The sequence below is a fragment of the Scatophagus argus genome, chromosome 21 (assembly GCF_020382885.2).
Source record: "Scatophagus argus isolate fScaArg1 chromosome 21, fScaArg1.pri, whole genome shotgun sequence".
NCBI lineage: Eukaryota > Metazoa > Chordata > Actinopteri > Scatophagidae > Scatophagus > Scatophagus argus.
In genome coordinates this window covers 13,736,641-13,756,497 of record NC_058513.1, presented here as the reverse complement: position 1 = coordinate 13,756,497, position 19,857 = coordinate 13,736,641, and the positions used below count along the sequence as shown (strand labels likewise).

The 19,857-nt window shown below is 41.2% G+C and overlaps 2 protein-coding genes across 5 annotated transcripts in view; one reads left to right on the top strand and one right to left on the bottom strand.

Moving 5' to 3' along the window:
• LOC124053197 (phospholysine phosphohistidine inorganic pyrophosphate phosphatase) overlaps window positions 1-12,260 on the bottom strand; it is a 40,030-nt gene extending 27,770 nt beyond the window's left edge. For 2 of the 3 annotated variants that reach the window (XM_046378210.1, XM_046378211.1), the window contains exons 1-7: window positions 12,102-12,260; window positions 11,599-11,844; window positions 11,191-11,378; window positions 10,418-10,571; window positions 10,202-10,265; window positions 10,016-10,108; window positions 8,712-8,803 (exon numbers count right to left, since the gene is read on the bottom strand). In XM_046378210.1, coding sequence (XP_046234166.1) covers window positions 8,712-8,803; window positions 10,016-10,108; window positions 10,202-10,265; window positions 10,418-10,571; window positions 11,191-11,378; window positions 11,599-11,729 — 722 coding nt within the window. In that variant the 5' untranslated portion in view covers window positions 11,730-11,844; window positions 12,102-12,260. The remainder of the gene's footprint in view (window positions 1-8,711; window positions 8,804-10,015; window positions 10,109-10,201; window positions 10,266-10,417; window positions 10,572-11,190; window positions 11,379-11,598; window positions 11,845-12,101) is intronic. The other variant, XM_046378209.1, reaches the window with a different exon arrangement.
• On the top strand, window positions 12,066-18,232 carry oat (ornithine aminotransferase). 2 transcript variants are annotated; one of them, XM_046378205.1, is made up of 10 exons: window positions 12,066-12,220; window positions 13,475-13,706; window positions 13,798-14,022; window positions 14,103-14,198; window positions 14,559-14,686; window positions 15,506-15,628; window positions 15,878-16,006; window positions 16,185-16,298; window positions 16,490-16,634; window positions 17,164-18,232. In XM_046378205.1, the coding sequence occupies exons 2-10, from the start codon at window positions 13,493-13,495 to the stop codon at window positions 17,322-17,324; spliced, it is 1,335 nt and encodes a 444-aa protein (XP_046234161.1). In that variant the 5' UTR covers window positions 12,066-12,220; window positions 13,475-13,492; the 3' UTR covers window positions 17,325-18,232. The 2 variants fall into 2 exon arrangements, with proteins under 2 accessions (XP_046234161.1, XP_046234163.1); XM_046378207.1 differs by lacking the exon at window positions 12,066-12,220 and adding an exon at window positions 13,140-13,162.
• Window positions 18,233-19,857: the final 1,625 nt, after the last annotated feature.

Below are 19,857 nucleotides of genomic sequence, written 5' to 3'. Positions count from 1 at the left end.
AGCAAGAGCAAGCAAGCAAAGTTAGATACTAACAATGTCGCCACTGGAATATTATATTGAAAGCTTAGGCATATGAATGTAAATGTTAAGAACAGAAAGACAAAGGGAAGTAAAACAACAGCGTTGGGTCTCGAGCCAACAACAGCATGCTGGCTGGATGAGGAAATCATCCCTAGAATTGATTGTGTTTACATTCCCCACAAAGCTGCCCATTCCAATCCATGAGATGGGATGGGATGACAAAACAGCTTAGCCTCTGAGTTAATTAGCAGGACTGCATAGAATTGTGATAAATGCTACCCTCAAACACAAAACTAGTAATCCAACCTTTAAGATTATGGTAGAGCAAATTTAAGAAGACATCATATCTTAATTTTAACCGTCGTATGTACTTGGAAAGTTTATTTTTGAGAATTTCAGTTGCTGCAGTCACAAGGCAAAGAATGCAAAGGATGTAGAAGAGAAATATCCACCCACCTTTGGACAAGAATGGATAAGGTGGGAGCATGCAGCCAGGAAAGAGATCCAACTAACAAAAAACAGCTTTAATGGATATGCAGCAGTGGAAACACAAACCTTATGCAACATGAATTTTCCTATTTTGCTATTCAAATATCCTGCCAAAGGCCCTGCTGTGTGACTGACAAACGAGATGCACAGACCAGTGACAGGCTGGTCAGAGATCAGAGAGTGGACAGGACTGAAACAAGGGTTGATTCAAGAGCTGATCGAACCAGTGGATGCTGACAAAGATGGGTAAACTACAAGATATTATCTGCTGCTATGCTAATACGAGATACAAGGATATATATACATAGATGATCATGTATTTATTGTCTCTGTTGCCCTACATGTTTTACCCTTGGAACAGCAACAAACTAGCGATGGCTCTCTCAACCTGCCGGTCTGCCACAGAACAAACGAAACCCAACAGGTTGCAATGCTCTTGATTTCAGTTCCTCTGATGATCCAGGGAGACCTGAACACAAAGGACGGCCCCTGCGGATTCTGCGCCAGTTCAAAGGACACATTGTGCACATAGTATGATTCATTGGATTGACTAAAGGGCTTCTGTGGTGGCGCAGAGGCAAACAGACCTCAATGACACCTTCAGATACACAGTCGAATTGACAAGCTTTTAATATCACAGCTAACAGCCTTAGTGGAGAAGAGTGAAATGTGATAACTTCACTTCCTCCCCATACCGACAAAACTAACAGGGGTTAACAGGACAGGGTGTGGGACTGTGCTGTCATGATAGACACTAAAAAAATGCCAGCACCCTTGTCTGTGCAGAAAAAGACAGAGCAAAAGTACAGAGAAAATGAAGCTAAAGCATTACCTGCTCAGAGAGCACCGCACGTTAAATCCAGTTCTGCAAAACTGTGCTGCAAAAAGATAATTAAAGCATTATCATGGGTGAAAGGAGACTGCATAATGGTGTGGATGATACATACAAACAAGGCCTTGAAACGTGGTAATTCACATACATTAGAGACGATCACGCACCTGAAACCATGTACATTTTCATAGCAACGTGAGGCTATAGGACACCAGAGCAGGACTGAAAGATAAGCTAGACTGAAATACAGTATGTACCTGAGAGCCATCCCAGGGGCAGCGCTCACTTTATAAAGGAGATTAAACTGCAACCACAGCCATGCACATTCGCCCTTTCAAGGTTCATTGTCACAGATCTGCAAAGGACAAAGCCCATCCACAAACCTAACACTGCTGTGCTGTGTTCAGTCCAGTGTCTGTTTGATGCACGGGGAAGGAGATCTGATAGGCTGTTTATGTCGGGGGGGGGAGAGAGCATCACCTTTCTGTACACACACACATAATCAAGTAAAATGGTTGCACTTTTCAGCCCTCTCTATTCAATCAGGCATTCAACCTCAATATTTATTCAAGGTGGGGAATTGTTAAGCCTTTTGCTTAAGTGCCCTGTGTACACAGAACAACAAAAACAGACACATCACAGGTTGGAAATAGTATAAATGCAAGCAAGATAAGAAAGTTAACATAACAATGGATAAACCATAAACTGGAATAGAGAATTAAAATGCACATAGCTATAAATGACCAGTTTCAAGTATATATTGAAAGAAAATATTGCAAAATATCTGCAATATATCTGCAATATATTCCAAAAATATCACCATGACGGATTACCTTATGAAGCAAAATAACTGAAGGCTTTGTTATCGCTCAGTTTTGAAATCTGAAACCTCTAGAACAAGCTCAAGTTCAGATCTGTGTAGTGGTGTGATATCCTGCGCTGTAGAAGTCATGTTAAGGCCTCATTGTGCAGTACATTATGCTAGTTCAACATTCAAATCAGGCACAAGATTTATGTGCAGTTTCAGGAGCACAAGTCAGAGCTTGTGGCAGCTTGAGAGGTAAGATAACAATTCGACTTACAAAAATATCCCATTTCAACACAGTACCGTGTGAGCAACTGAAGATTTATTACACAAATCATTACTACTATGTTATATTAAGCTGAGAGCAAAAAATCTTTCCACTGTAGCAGCTGTACCCCACTCTTCCAATCTATTTGTTCAGGCTGAAGAACCATTTATTTTCTTAATGAGCAGTCCTTCCTTCTACTCACTGAACTGACAATGCCTTTATTCGCATGACTTCATTATGGGGTGGAAACCTGCTCTGGATGTCCTCAGTAATCACTGGTTGTGCGCCACTCACCCAGTCAGCTCAATGTGGGCTGCTGGGAGGGAGGGACTTGGCCCGTGCTGGGACTCTGACAGCTGATTCCTTTTGGCCCTAACGTAAGCTGGATCGATGGGGACAGTTTTACACTTTACTGGAGCCATGGGACGCTCAGATGGAAGTCTGTCTTAAGTAGTTAAAAGCTTTCAGTGCATCCTCTCATGCTCTCTCACATATATGAGCTGTGCCATCCAATACCACTGCCTGATGTCTAAAAAGAAGACTTAATAGGTCACACTGCACACTAACTATGGCATCAAACCATATGCTTTTGACTCTCAGTCCACATCTGTCTCAGACCTTCAGGTCGCTGGATACAAGAGTAGCAGTTACAGTGATAGCTATGAATATTTGCATATGAGCCATCTGCTGAGAACTGCATGTTCTAACTGATGTTTTCAGTGCACCATACTGCACATGTGCATACATGTGTATAACAGCGTCACTGATAAGATTATCATGGTGAAGAATTCATGATAACAATATTATCACAATTTAGAGAGAATTTGAAAAGATGAAAATGTTATAAGTCAAATCAGTGCTCAGCTTTGTTTATTGTGTGTTTTGTATTGTTTTTTGCACATGAACTGCACTCAAAATATGAGTGTAGGGAGGCAATGAATACAGAAAAGACAACTAGGTGAACTGACACAAGAAGACGCACAAATCCTAACACCTGCTACGGAAAAGAAAACTTTGTTAAAATACTAGCATTAAAAAGCCCTCGGCAAATGTCGCACTGTTTCAAATATGTCGGCAATGAAAAACTATGGATTCTTCAATACAACCACCATTCAAAAGTCACATTCCTGTTGTATTACTCAGACCTAGTTGTAATTTCACAACACACTATTGCTGACAAGGTTTCACTTGTTAACAAACACAGAGTAACATGATATGAAACTGCTAAATTAAGTTCAGCCTGTATTGATCTGGTGTGACAATACGGGTAGATGTTCTTTCTGTTCTTCAAACATGGCATGAATGCAGCATTAAACTAACTGTTAATTTCACCACGTTTGTATTAACAAACAGGCTAACACTGGTTTTCTAAATTGCCTGAGCTTGGAGTAGCAGTGCAACCCACTCACAGCCCAGGAAAAAAATACTTATGGAAAACTGATCTGTGTGGTAATCACATGGCTACTAACCCCCCTGCAATGCTCGCTTCCTGTTAGCGTCCCTCAGTGACGGCCGCAGACAGAAAGGGCACGAACCAGGGTGCGGTTTCGGCAAACTGGTTCATAGTTCCTATCATCCGGGACCAAGTCTCTCTCTCTGGAGACGTTTAATCTGGCTCGGCCTGCTTGGAAAACAGTTTCCCAACACTCACATTAGCAGTCAAGCACTGGCCACAGGGAGAAGTTTACAATGTAAACCATTCTGAAGATGGTCGCTGCTGTGTGAAAATGTCTGCTGTGCACTCTCTGCCAGATTCCAAAAAAGGAAGCCAGTAAGGGCTTCCTTTAACGCGTTGGCTCTCATTCATAATACTACCTGTCAGTGTTGTGTTAGTATCTGACATATCACTACGTTGCTTTGCCCTCGGCAGACTTAGACAAATGTCAATACTGAGGGCGTAAAAGCCTGAAATCCAGCCTCTTTGATTGTCACAGACAGGCCTACACAGGGAGACAGACGACACGTCAAGACCAAAGGGTTCCGAAACCGATTGTGTCGGCTTGCAATAGCAATTAAACTGGTTTACAAACAGCGCATGAAGGAACAGCATGATCTGAGCTTGCTTTTATGAAGACTCAGCAGCTGTTTTGTGCTGCTGCAGTTCCTTGAAGACAAGAGAACAGAAACAAGAACATGGACCAGTCGAGGCCACAAACCAAGGGAGATGACAATTTAGAAAAAAACAATTTACAAGACCAAACCGCAGGACAGAGAAAACAGAGACAGCATTCTCATTATCTGACCGCTTTCCCAGTGCCTACCAGTTTCACCATTAAAACGGAGAAGTGTACAGTTTGTGCAGGGCTGGATGCTGGTGTAAAGTTCAAACCTTTTTTGGGGGGTTTTCTTTATTGCTACAAAGGGACCAAATGTCCAAAAAACAGAACCAAATGTCAAAGTTAGCCACTAGTGGAACATTTAGCTGCTTACATTTATCAGAATTAACCAAAATTCTCTCATGTTGAAACCAACAGTATGCCAAGAGCTTTTCCTAAAGACTGTAGAGCTTTAACAAAAAATATCCAACAGACAAATCAGGAAACATAGCAAGAACCTGCCCAAGCATTTGATCATGAATTTTTTGATATTCAAAGATTTAAGATAATCTCTGGTATGGACAGAATTCACTATTGAAGTATGAATATTTGCTTTGCGGCTGTCGAGTTGTGACTACCACCACATATCAACAGAGCTGAAATGGCTGAGAAGAAGTTGGACTCGAGTGCAGTGTTGGCAGATTGTTCCCATTCAGCTGATTAACATCAGCAGTCAGATCTCCACACTCCCAGTCTAATTTCCAACCACTTTTTTGTGTAGGCCCCTTCTTTTTAAACCTGCTCTACATTAAAGAGCGAGGGGTTCTCTGGCTCCCCTGAGGGAAGTTAACTTCAGCTCATTATTTAAGAACAAGGGAAAGTTCTCTGCTAGCAGAGCACTCCCCCATTACAATTACCCCTATATTACACCTATAGCCTCAGTTCCTAGTAGACACTGCAATATCACTTTGCTTGGGCCCCTGCTCTTGAATTTAATCTGCAGGAGCCATCGCAATAACATAACAAGCACAATCATGTGCTGGGCAACAGATGAAAAAGTGAGCGGTTACATGCAAAATCCTCAAACGGTGAATGTTGGAGATAAGGTGCACTCTCTTACTTAAAAATAAAATATTGCAGAAGTTTTGCTTTTTTTTGTCCTTCTTTAAAGTCTTCCATCCTGGAGCGAGACACAGACAGGTAGCCAACAGGTTGATGAATTCACTTCAAAGCATGTTAAGGATTTACCTCCAATCATCTGTGCCAATAAAGAGCTTTCTGTGAAGACGGTAAGAAAGCAGACAAAAAAGCCTTTGTGTCTGACAGATCTAAATTAAGCTTAAAGAATTTCAGGTCTTATGCTGTCCTCGCTGAGAAACAGAGTGTCAAAAGCTTTTGAAAATAAGCCGATATGATTAGAGCTGTCGGTGATTTGTATCTTTTCCCCTTCCTGTCTTGTCACTGGGCCTGGGGTATTTGAAGCAGTCTTTTCTCCAAGCCTGAGGCCTGCGCTGCATCTGGTTGACTTGGAAACAGCTGTGTTTTCACAGATCTGACTGAGGGTTTATAGCTGCTCCCGGCAAGCCTGAGTTCACTGCGCCCGTTTGGCTAAAAAATGTTAAATCTCACGTCCTCTCCTCTCTCACAGTCCCACAGAAACTCTTGTTACTGTCACTGCTTCTCTTCTAGTTCTCAGGGAATGTATACAGTATCTAACACGCCCGGCAACGGATGTGTGTGTGTGTTAAGTGAGAAAATGACAGCTCACTTTAGAGCCATATATTCTAATCTGATGCACAAATGTTACGTCCTGTGTTTCAGATACACAAACACGAGTGTCTTCTGTTACTGCCCACACACAAACTATTCAAAACACGTAAGGCAGCAGTAACATCAATATACAGCAACTGTTGTGACAGCATCTAATATCGAAAGTTATCTATTTATTATTTTTGGTACAAATTAGTCACCTTGTGCAGCAATGTGACTAAAAGTAAGAGATTACAAACTGTGATATGCAGTCCTTGAAACAGCACTCTGGCCGTGATAAACACCATAGTGTCATTTTACTATACTGTTCTGAAAACATTATTTAACCACATAACTTGCCGTACTGGCTGCGTGGGCATGTGTTTTTAACCATATAAAATTCCTTCACCCATCAGCCCATAAATATAGACAACCACAGCTGAAACACAACACTTCATGTAACATGATACTGATTATACACACGTTCCTCTGTGGGAAACATCCCATTTTATTTCAATAAGGTGCTCTGGCCTCCAAAAACATAACAAAAAACATGGGATTAGAGTGAAGGTTATTCAGTCTATTTTATGCTGTCTTTAGTTGTCTATAGCAGACACTGTTCAAAGTGTCGTTACACAGGAGCTGAACTGAGCAGCTGAGAGAAGACTGTGGAGTCACATAAACCAGATAGAGACTTTTCCTCATCCAGAATCTGAGTCTCTACTTGTGGTGACTGGAAACACTGCACGCTGTTGGCTTCTGATCTCCCATCCTGGCACAGATACACATGTGCATGTACATGCACAGCAACGTAAATCAAAAGCACCCACCATGTCGTGCACACAAGTATAAATGAAAGGCAGAGGACGGACTTTACAGTGAGTGACTGTGCTCTTAGTACAGGATTAGAGCTGACTGATGCTCAAGCAGATTACTCAGCGCTGTCTGGTCACATGACCTGAGAGTTGCATGCCAGTCCGTGGCAGTGGAGCAGGTCATCAAGCATGGTGCTCTTCAGACTAATCTGTGATTTGTAACTTAGCAAAGTGGTCACAACAGCGACAACACAGATCTGAGTCCTCCCACAGTAGGAAAGAAACAAATGCATTTAATTTGTTCAGTTACGTTGCATTCTTCAGTGCAGTTTTGAGGTACTTCTACAAGTATTTCCTTTTTTAAGCATTTTTCTACTATATTTTACACCTCTTCTATGTTTGATGATAAAGTCCGTCAATATTATGCAATGATGTACATTACTGTACTTGAAATCACAAGAGTACAGCGTAGCAGTGAGTAGGAGACAGGAAGTTTAAAGGAACACCATTAACAACAGCACTGAAATAGTACGTAAGTATATACAAATATTTCTGTAATTATAGCCGAGCAAATTTTACTGCTTAGTAATTTTCAATGACTGACTTTTACTTAACTTGTTGAACTACTTCTTCACAGTACCTGGTGCTGTGTTCAAAGACAGAAAAGAAAAAAGAACCTCTGCAAGTTAAGAATAGTTTTCAGGATTTCTATTTCTGCAAACATTTCTTAAGCATCGATAAAGACTAAGATTGTTTAACATGCAGAAAAAATAAATTAAGAATAATATAGTCTGACACCTCCCACCTTTCTATATTTTGTACATGTAAGTATATGTCTTGCTACAAAATCAGTTGCCCTTCAGGGACAAATGAAGTTGAAAGTTGCAGTTCAAAACATATCTGTGATATAATGCATCTTTCCAAACCAGTTTCTTCTCCCACTTGCACTCACTTTTCTCTTTTCTCCAATGTATAAGTACCTCATATATCTTCAAAAATAATAAACCATATGTTTGTGTAATTATACCATGAGAGGTGCCCCAGTAATCCTCAGATTTGGGATCCTAAATCCTTGCTGAATATGACCTTGTGGGCGAATAGCATTCAACATGTGGAGACAATAAAGCTATTTTCGAGGGATTCTCAATCAAATAAACAAATCTGGAAGGCTGAAGAATGAGGTGGCTGGTTCACAGGAAGCTTGTGTTTTGTGGAGGAAACCGTCAATCACAATGCTGGTGTGAGGGTGCCCTCTCCTGGAAATCAGCTGTATAACCTTTTTGGTTTCTGAATTTACAGTCTACCCAGGCTAGCTTCAAAATGTATAGGAAATATGGGAAAATGTAAAAAAAAACAAAACAAAAAAAAAAAAACATTTGAAACTTTGATGTCACTTCCTCATCAAAATACCTAAACTTCCTCTAAAAACAGGAATATTTAATCTATGGATATGCAGTATGACATATATGATACTACCTTGTATGAGAGCAATCTTTTCCCCATTAGAGAACAAGCTAGTGTCTTTCTTTCTTCTTCTAGTCACTTCAGCAGGGTTCACGCCGAGGCAGTGAAAGGATAGCTTGACTAAGCAACAGGGACACCTCTTGCCAATAAGGAGTCAAGTGCTCAGGTTCAGTAGATTGTGTCAAGGAAACCAGGAAACTGTGAGCATTTGTGAATTCAGGACATCACTGACCTGTATTTTCCAGTCCTGACTTGAACACCTTTCATTCCACAGTGTTGGGCCCCACCTACATCATTCACCAGGTCGTCCCCAATCATCAGCACCTGCGAGTGAGGAGGGAGAGAGAAAAAAGAAAAAGAGGGAACATTATCATTTAGCTCAGCAATATCTTTATTTAGCCAAGAATGCCAGTTGTTATCTCCTCCTGCTGTTCCTGCTTCCTGCTGAAGCACCATCAGCAGCACTTCACACTGCCCTCTCTTCTCCTCATGTTTCCTTAATAAAACTTCTCAGCTATCCTCTCCGCTGACCAGGTGCATGTTCGCACACAAGCTTGAGTTTGCATTACCGCCTACTAAAGTGAAAAATATGATTTCTGAAATTAACTGTAATGGTTAAGAAGTGGCAGACACAGTGAAGAGTAGAAAAAGAACAAATACTGCAAATATTTCCACAGACATTTTCACTCACTGGTTGTCATTAAAAATATGGACATCAGAAGAGAAAAGCTTTATCAGAATTATAGTAATCCAGGATAATAAAAAGGCTGCATTATGCATTAATGCATGGAAGTTAGTGTGATCCCAAAGGAATTAGAAGAATATTACTTGTTCGCAGGAAGGGAGAAGCTTAATTTTGATTATGAAATGAGTGACTCATGGAACAAAGATTTCTCGCAGGGGAGGGAAAAAAACAAAAACCCTTGCACCACCAGCTCTGCATGAAAGCCTGTGTGAGTACCCGAAGACTTGAGTAAGGGCAGCGGATGTAACTGGGGCTATACCCACGTCTCTCCCAAGAAAAGAAAATCCAGAGAAAACAGTGAGGCTTAGACTGAGATGAACTCAAAGTGCCAACCGCTGCGTCCAAATATAGATAGGCTTACAGAGACTGCAGCAAAGGCGCTCCGTGTTTAGATTTGAGATACACTGAGACGCGAAGAAACCAGGGATAAACATTAAACACATGTTCTGACACCTGCTGAGAAAAAACTAAAAAAGACTGAGTCAAGACAGGAAGTGTCTTGGCTTTGCTCTTTGATGGGTTCCAGTATGTCGACTCCTATGTGTGAGCAATCCTGTTCTAGCTGCTCACGGCCAAATATATCAACTGAACCATTAGGAAGTGTGTTCAGATAATTAGCTTGATGCGTAACAGGCATGTCTCTTAGGAAACTGGGTGTGGACTATTAACGGCTCAGCACTACAGAGGCTATGGAACAGTTGTGAAACCAGGAGGAAAACAAATAAGTAGGTGTGCTGTATTGAACTCTCCGTTCAATACATGGCATTTTAACTAAGATCGTTGTTACGTACCTCATGTGGTTGAAGCTCCATGTCACTGAGAACACCCTGGAAGAAGACTGGGGATGGCTTTCCGATGACTTCAGCCTTTAAATCACAGGCATACTGGAAAAAAACAACTGTTACTCCTCGTTCACATGTACAAAAGTGCTGTAATCAATCCTTAATAAATCAGTGCTAATGATGCACCTACTGTACCTCTAAAGCCTTCATGTAAACCCCAACATCAAGTTTTAAACCATCCGTCTCCATGTAGTACCTCCTGTGACAAGAGCACAAAACACCACAAATGGTTTGTTTAGTTCTGTGAAGACATTTTATATTTATATTATTTATATTTTATATTTCAAGTTGTGCTCAACACTTGGAAAACGCAATACAGTAATGACTGGTGTTTTTTTCACGTCTTCTTACCCTTGACCCAGAGACATTAGCACTGGTTTCTCCAGGCCTAGAAGGACCCTGAACGCCTCATTCAGGTTCTGATAGGAAAACTTTTCAGCGGCATCTCCAATCACAACGCAGTTTGGATTGGTTTTGTCAACACTGTCAAACTCGGGGAGAAGTCCTGCAGAATATTTAACAAACAAGCATCGTCTACTTCACCAAAATATGACATAGTTTTTAGTTTTTATACAAAAATCATTAACATGGAAAGTGTAATTTATTGTCCCAAATGCCACCAAATCCTTTTATTTAAGTGCCTTAAATAGAGTAAAACTGGAACTATACATCTGTATGTATGTATATATATATATATATATATATATATATATATAGTTCTTTTTCAAGATTTATGTCATCAGTAGGAGGCGCTGGACTTGGGGTTGAGAGCCACAGACAGGTGGGAAAATTTGAAAATACTGAGAAACAGTCTTTTCATGGGATTTGTGGGCAATAACAAACAGTCAAGAATATTGCCAGAGTTATCTTTTAACACAAGCTTTGAGAAATCGAAAATTGAAAAACACATTTTTGCTCTGTCACCCACTTTGAAGACAACTTAAAGGCTACATTTAAACATCATGATTTAATAGATTGTGGATTTTAAGCCTTTTACTGTTGGTGCATTCCTGAAAGACAAGAGCTCTAAAAACTCTGGTCCAAATAATCCAAAACGTTGCCCACATTAATATTTTTACATGCACTATGTACAGTATATGGTGCTTGACAACTAAAAGCATTACCATCGCACACCAGCAGATGAGGCCGTAGACCTCTGTCTTTCAGGACAGCCACGGCTGCAGGTGCAGGAGAGAAGACCTCAGACACAGATATGTTAAAGCCCAGCCTTCGGAGCTTGGCTACAAACGTCTCTCTGGAGGCCTGGCTCTCATTGGTGCAGAAGCGCACCTGCAGGTCGGATGCCTTTAGCCTTTAAAAGGGTCAGTAGATCAGAATGAGGATTCGACTCAGTTAATCATGCATCATGCATGCACGCAGACCCTTTTAGAGTCTTGCAAGGAAGTAATAAGTTAACTAGCAACAGCGAATAATCGAGTGCATGCACTTAGTTTCACTTGACAGTCAAGTTGTGCTGCACAGACAAGCATTTAAAAGCAATGCCTCAAACGACTCGTTGATTATTTACTCACAGTTTCACAGCTTCAATGGAACCAGGAATGGCCGTCCCGTCGCCTTCCCCGCTGTCATATAAAACACCACACATGTCCAGCATGACACCTCGCAAACTCTTCGCACAGCCAGGCCAGCTCCTGTCAGCCATGACGAGGGGCGAGCTTCAAAGCGCATGCGCGTAAATCAAGGCGGCGTGTAATCCACTCCGAAATGATTCGCCGCACACATTAATTTACATGTGCTCACAGTCAGAATGAGTGCCACTGAAATAAACAATACACACATTTATATTTGTAGTATACTCATCTTTAAGTTATGAAATGATTTCAAATGACCACCAGGAATCACCAGGTGTCTTTTTTTTTTTTTTTTTAACATTTTCGATGTAATTTTATTTTTTATTTCAATTATAATTACTTTTCTTAAATTCTAGTTATAGAAAGAGACACTGACTAATCGTTGCAACTGTCGGAAAAATTGCACCATGAAGGCGTGTCCTCCGACGCAAGCACCCACGTACCGTGAAGGTCCACACACACACCAGACTGTCACACATAAAGCGATCCGCTTCCACCATCAGACAGAACAAGCATCCTCGACGTTTCAGGGGGGGTTTTAACTTCGCTTCGCTTCTTTCTGGTACTGTTTAACTTCCCTTCATGTCTCTTCTCTCCTGTTGGAAAATGTTTCTTGGAATAATTCAGTGGTGGCTAGAGAAGAAAAACTGAGTGTTATATGTGATGTGCTAATGTTAGCTAGCTAGCTGACACTAAAAGCAAAGCACTTGCGTGTGGTTAGCACTTATCTTCAGAGCGTTTACACTCTTTGGGTGGGCAAACATATGCTTTTTTAATGTCAAGTGTCAAATAAGACCAATCACCGACACTATTTTAAACTAGAAGGAGCTTCAAGTTATGTTCTATGGCATGGTAACATTGTTGTGTATTAGAAAATGATTTGTGAGAGCTCTGTTATTCGCAAAGACTATCATCCGGTAGGAACTCATACTTATTGGTCTTTATTTAGCTCCTGGCTGTAATGTCGGTGGGTGTGTAGTGGAGGCAGCTCCCCAACAACCTATCATCTCTCAAGGTTTAATGGTCACGAATCAGTAGCACGGATCCGCTGTCCTGGATGTAACCCAGTCCAGGTGTTGTCTGTTTGCTGTGTGTTCATGCAGTGTACAAGGTTACTGATTTTCCAGAGCCAAGTCCTGGATATGTCCTCTCCATACTGGACGTTTTGGGGTTTTTTTTTTTTGTGTGTGTGTGTGTGTGTGTGTGTGTGTGTAATCAACAATCTCTCTTTAGATAATATTCAGTCCTGCAACAGTTACACAAGTAGTCAAGGGTTTAGATTAAAGGCAAACTATGCAGGATTTGTTGACGTTGGTCGATTTAAATATGCAGCAGGTGATTCTGATAAAAGACAGCTGATTGTATTTGATCAGCTATCTCCCTCCAGAATCTGCCCAGAGATATCCTGAACACATCAAATTAATAAGAAAAGACAGGCAGAGGACAGAAGGCACTAACATTCAGAAAGTAGGCGTGAACTCCAAAAACAGTCAAGAAAAGTAGTGTAAGTTACAATACTAGATAACGTTCAGGGGAAATTTGTGGTAGCGACCAGATAGAAGAGTCTGGATCGCCACAGTTGAGACACCAGGCTGCTGTGGGATTAGCTTTTGTTAGACCATACCGAGCAAAGTCGGTTCCTCTATTGTGTTGACTGTGAAAGAGAAGCCTGCTCAGCAGACCTGTGAAGCCAGTGCACTCTGTGGAATCTCACATGGCAGTGTGTTAGCTTTATGAGGCTCATCATTTTGCTGATAATGTCATGGGATTTTTCTGAACTGTCTTCGGTAATATTCGGTCTCTTTATCTGCCACAGACACAGCTAGATAAAGCCATGACAGGAACGTTTCTCCAGCTCAACCGCAGCCTGTGTCGTGCTGCCCCTGTTCTCCGCCGCAGCGTCCACTCCGGTACGCGACCGGCCTCCACCGCTGCTCCCAAACTGAAGACTGAACGTCAGCTCACCTCAGAGGAAATCTACGCCCGTGAGGACAAGTATGGAGCGCACAATTACCATCCCCTGCCTGTGGCCTTGGAGAAAGGAGAGGGTGAGTTAATTTATCTCCAAATGTCACAAATGATTTATGACTATGTCATTCATTAGCTGACTCTTTGCTTGCTTTTCGTTTTTCCTCCCAGGCATCTATGTGTGGGATGTGGAAGGAAAACGGTATTACGACTTCCTGAGTGCTTACAGTGCTGTGAACCAGGGCCACTGTCACCCAAAGATCATAGCTGCCCTCAACGCTCAGGCCTCCAAACTCACCCTGACTTCCAGAGCTTTCTACAACGATGTGCTGGGAGCCTATGAGGAGTACATCACCAACATGTTTGGCTATGACAAAGTCTTACCCATGAATACAGGTGCTGTAGGGAAAATGTATGAAACAACTTTGGAAGTTATCCCGAGTCTGTTTGTTGACATTTCTTTTGTTGCAAATTAGGTGTTGAAGGTGGTGAGACCGCCTGCAAACTTGCTCGCAAGTGGGCCTACAATGTGAAGGGGGTCCCCAAAAACAAGGCCAAAATCATTTTTGCAAGTAAGTCACCAGTTTTTGTCATGTAAGAAAACAGTTGTTTCTAACATCGGAGTACAAAATCTGAATCCTGGGTTAAGTGCTACATTATGCTTTAAATATGCACTTTTGCTAACTCTGCTGAATTCCTTTGCAAACAAAACAAGTTGCTGACATTTATTGGAGGAACTAAAATCTACAACTCTTGAACTCTTATTTGGATTATACAGTAGGCTAAGATTATATAACTTAGTATCAACTTATATAACTTAGTACCAGTCCTGACTGATATAAGATAAGGAGAAGACTGATTTTCAAATTTGCGAAGATATAAACTAAGAATGATATGATAAATATGCCATTTCTCCCACTTTCTTTGATTAGATGGAAACTTCTGGGGCCGCACCCTGGCAGCCATCTCCAGCTCCACGGACCCCAGTAGTTATGAAGGTTTTGGTCCCTACATGCCAGGCTTTGAGCTTGTCCCATTCAATGATATTCCTGCACTGGAGGTACAGCTTTTAACTATTGTTGAGATCTAACAAAACAATGTACTATGTTTGTTTTCATAAGAGAGGGTCAGTTGGAATGACATTTGAGTAGTAGAGTAATGACTGACTGAAGTTAATGTGTGGAAAAGTTTCTTCAGTTTTGGTCCAACTCAGCTGTCAAAGATTCTTGTAGGCCAAATGCCAAAATTATAGGGGGGGAGTTTATGTTTCAGTCACTGCACATCTGACATACTTGTATGCCCCAAAGGTACTCGTTTTTATCTCTTTGGCAAGATACATGAAACACTGAAGTCAGAGGCCAGAAAAGTTTAATCATACTTAGACTAATGTGCTTGTGGAAAGATCCATCATACGGTGCCTCAGCCAAAGTGTGCTACCAAATCACATTGCACAACCAGTTTGTTTTGCCGGCAAGCCGAAACTGGAGGACAAAAAAAAAAATAAAAGTAAAAGAAACATGAGCTGCTTTGGAAAATGAATGGTTCTCACTGAAGGCGGATACTTGAACTTTAGCCTCATAGCCTTATAGCTGAAGATTTTAGACCATATTATCACAATTCAGAACAAGCATTTCTTTCATAATCCTCCCAAACTGGCTGACTTGGCAACATCTCTTGTCTGTGTATACATAAGGACAAAGTGGCTGATTGAAGTTGAATGTGCATGCACAAAAGGTTATCTTGGCAACTGCTGCTTTTCTTTGTAAACATAAGAACCTGCAGTATTGACTGACTGAAGCAGTAGCATGTATTTATTGACAGGGTTATCATTGAGACAGATAAAAATGTCTGACTCGTCCTTATTGACCTTTTTCTCTAGAAAGCACTTCAAGACCCAAATGTTGCTGCCTTCATGGTGGAGCCCATCCAAGGGGAAGCTGGGGTGGTGGTGCCTGACCAGGGCTACCTGACCAAAGTCAGAGAACTTTGCACCAAGTACAATGTAAGCCTTGAAATGAATGAAATGTCAGGACGTATCTTTAGCTTAGGTGTCAGTGTTTTGGCCAAGTGAAAATGCAAGTACTGAACATCTTCAAACTGTCTTTGTGTTTTGACTTTGTACGCTATTGCACAATTCCTGAATGTGTGCGGAAAATAGAAATAATGTGGCTACATCCATTACACCTGTTGTGAAACCAACATGTTTCAGGGGATTTGAGATTACTATTAAAGTCCTCCGTGTTTTGTCCAGGTGCTGTGGATTGCTGACGAGGTGCAGACAGGCTTGGCAAGGACCGGCCGGTGTCTGGCTGTGGACCACGAGGAAGTCCGTCCAGATGTGGTGATTCTGGGCAAAGCTCTTTCTGGGGGAGTTTACCCTGTAAGTATTTTTGTTGATGTTACCTCACAGTTCTTATCACATTATAGATTTATTTCGCAAGAGTCAAAGATTCAAACTTCACGGGCTTTTGGTTTTGGGTTTTGTCGCACAGGAGTATAGATCGCTGTTATGTAACCTTCTCATTTGCTTTACGTGATGTTGTGTTTTTGTCCCTCAGGTATCTGCAGTGCTGTGTGATAACGAGATAATGCTGACCATCAAGCCTGGAGAACACGGGTCCACATATGGAGGTAACCCCGTGGCCTGTCAGGTTGCCATAGCAGCACTTGAGGTCAGTGCAATTTACTTACCTTTTCCTTGTGAATTTACCCTCATTACTTTTTTTGTTGTTGTTCTAACTGATCAAACTGATAAAACATCAACTGAAACACACCATGAAGTCAAAATTATTTTAAGTGTTCTACAGTGACCTGACCTCACTCGGATCAGAACAGTCACAAATTCCCTTACTGTTCTTTGCAGGTGCTGAATGAGGAGAAGCTTGCAGAGAATGCTCAGAGGATGGGAGAGCTGCTGCGGGCCGAGCTGAGGAAGCTGCCCAAAGATATTGTGACAACAGTCAGAGGGAAAGGCCTCCTTAATGCAGTCGTTATCAAAGAGACCAAAGGTGCAGCACTGAGCCGTTATTAAAACAGCATCCCTGTTAGTTTTGTAGAAGGGCAGAAAATAAATCCAAGCACAGTAAAAAGCAAATCCACCCTTAAATACACAATTTAAATTTGTTGTCCATGAATGTTTTCAACAGGTAATTCAGAATCTACAAGTGGCCTTAGTCTTTGTGCTATGGATCCCAGGGACTGAGCGGTTTAAAAAATTTAAATGTGCATTTTTCTTTTAAGACAGAGTCACACTTGCCTTTTCTGCAAGCAGCAAAAGATTCTTTGTATAACCACAATGACATTTGATAGTATCGTGATCCAGTATGAAAGGGGCACCTTCGAAAGGCTCAGCCGTTCACAAGCATGGACAGGAGCAAGGACAAAGTTCACTGATTGTATAAATTAAAGGATATCACTACATGGGCTTGGAGACCCTTCGTTAAACCGTTGTCAGTAAACACAGTTTGTTTGCAAATGATTGCATGCTGTTTATATTTACACTGTGTCTCATACAAACATTCAAACAATCTCCCCCAGACTACGACGCCTGGAAAGTGTGCTTACGCCTTCGTGACAACGGACTGCTGGCCAAGCCCACCCATGGTGACATCATTCGCTTGGCTCCTCCCCTTGTCATCAAAGAGGACGAACTACGTGAATGTGTGGACATCATCCAGAGAACCATCTTGTCCTTCTAAACCACGACCATTACACTCTTCAACAATGCACAGACAACCTGCAAACTGATAATCCACATTAGCTGAAGCTCCTGTATGGCCTGTCACAAAGTTGCTTTTTAACATCTATTAGTCGTTTTCATTTTTAGCTGTTTTTAAAGATAACAGTTGACTGTTATGACTGTACAAATACAGTATGCAAATACTGTATGGACTATGAAGCTACGCTGATGTTTTTGTAAGTGCCAGTAATTTTGAAAAAAAGAAATTACCGGTTTATTTTAGATAATGAGTGATCTGGAAATGGGTGATCTAAATAACCAATGCAGCGTCTCCAATGAAACCTTTTCTAATTTTCAAAAAGGGTTCGTGGTTTCACCAAGAAAGCATGCAGTATGGCATTACAGACTTCATTTCAACAATTGCAGTTAATGTTCTTAATAGACTACCGTAAGTCTACTAAACTTTTGCTGTCCTCAAACACAAACCATGTGAAGCAATTCTTGTTATTAATTCTTTCTAGTCTGGGAATTTTTAACATCACACACATCAATAAAAGCCTCGATCTTCAGATTCTGGTTGGTGGATGATTGGGCTTTAATTGCGCAAAAACTTTAACACTGTCATATGTCTTATTTTGATCCACCATAAATTGTAATGTCTTAAAATATGTGTTACTGTGGTAGACATACTTTCTTGGTATATTTTATGTCTACAAGCAATGTGCTGTGTAAGGAATAATGTGAGGACTCATGCTGCTAGTTGATGCTGGTTTGGTTTAAAGTATTTACAGTATCTGTACGTTGTTTCATTGAAGTTTCTGATGAAACTTCCGTTAAAAACAGCAAAAATATTGTCTTTTCAAAGACAATATAATGTAATACCATTGAGTTATTGCATAATCCACTGTTCTTCAAATAAATTAGTGCTCTCTCTCTAATCTTTCTCTAATGGTTCCTGTTGCAGGAAGCAGCTTCACAGGGTCAGCCTCCTGCACTATATACACAAAGGTATTTGGACGCACCTCTTTATTACTGAATTCAGATATGGCTGTTATTCAGGGGTTGGAAACACACAGAAACACTCCAAAACCTTGAGGAAAGCCTTCCCAGAAGAGTGGAAGCTGTCCATGTTAACGTCTATGTGTTTAGAATGCAATACCATTAAAGCTTCTATTGGTGTAATGGTCAGGTGTCCCAATGCTCCATATAGTGTAGCTTCTCTGATGTTAAAAGACCCATTGGGTTTTACATGTCAAAGGTATCCAGATGAGGTTCTTGAAGGGGTTTCAACTTTCCGTTCCGTCGAGCTTTGATGTCACGACTTACCCAACAGAGCAGAAAAAGCGATAGCAAATCCTCACTAACACTAGATGGTGCTGTAGCCTTACTGAAATAAAACTAAGGCTTGGTACTAGATGAAGTACATTATACACCTTGTGGACAGCAGCGAAATGCAAAGCTTAAAATAATAAGACTACAGAACTGCAGGGAAAAGATCCTAAAGCTTGACTACATATAGCATTCAAGACAAATCTAAGAATGTAGTCACTGCCAAACCCACAAGGCACAACGGGGTGATTCCTCTTTAAACCGGCCTCACAACTCCTCAGCCATCTGACATATTTGACACTTGTTACGCCCACAGGACAAGCTGTTCCGAACTGGATTTTGTGGCAACAACCTGAGGGTGGTTGACTGTTGACAGCTGAAGGCTTTCTGCCTCCCTGGCTGTTGACCATCAGGCAGCACAAATCCTGCTAGACGGGCTGCATCCACTTATATTATGTGTACACTGCAACAGCAGCAGTAGTGGATTTAATGCTGCAATACATGTCTGACACTTAGTATTGTTGAAGCTTGTTGGCTGAACTGAGAGAGAGAAATAACAAAGGAAGTGCAAACAGCTGGTATATCATCTTCAAATAAATGTACAAGGAAACATAATGCATGCTGTTCGGGATCAATAAAATCCACTCTTAATTAGTTTAATGCTTTGCACTTTTAACAGCATGCTCCTGGCCAAGTTCTCTTTAAAGGTTTTATTCTGAGTGCATACTTTTACTCATCTAGACTCAAATTAGTTACACCTACCTTTTTATCCAGAGCTTTTAACCCCATCTCATGGTCTTCCTCGGTGGAGTTTAGTCTCTATCCAGTGATAATGGCTGATACACACAGGAGCTCCATCTGCTGAGGAAGAATGTGAGAAATGGCTGAAAGCTTCAGAAAAGGCTAGTACATAGATCTTGAATGAATTAACAAGCATTCAGATGCAGAAGTTTATAAGTTATTTTTCTCCTTCTGCCCCGTACTGATGTTGAGGTATAAAGCAACATAACTTGTAAATAAATAAACACACTTTCCACCTCCAAGCCCTAACCTTCTCTAACCTTCACCTAATGATCCGATTTTTGTTTTATCAGTGGTGCTGTCAAAACAAACCTGTAGTTAAGGCCTACAATCTAGGACAGGTTATTATTTCATATGAAGCGGAGCAGAGAGATGAGCGGGGCTCGGAGTTTGCCTGTGAAATATGAGTGGAATCCAGCCTG

Excerpts from the sequence above, each read along its gene's own strand:
- oat (XM_046378205.1), top strand. The coding sequence starts at position 13,493 with ATGACAGGAACGTTTCTCCAGCTCAACCGCAGCCTGTGTCGTGCTGCC. Across the intron at positions 15,629-15,877 it reads AACTTTGCACCAAGTACAAT|GTGCTGTGGATTGCTGACGA; the intron begins GTAAGCCTTGAA and ends TGTTTTGTCCAG. Across the intron at positions 16,299-16,489 it reads TTGCCATAGCAGCACTTGAG|GTGCTGAATGAGGAGAAGCT; the intron begins GTCAGTGCAATT and ends TGTTCTTTGCAG.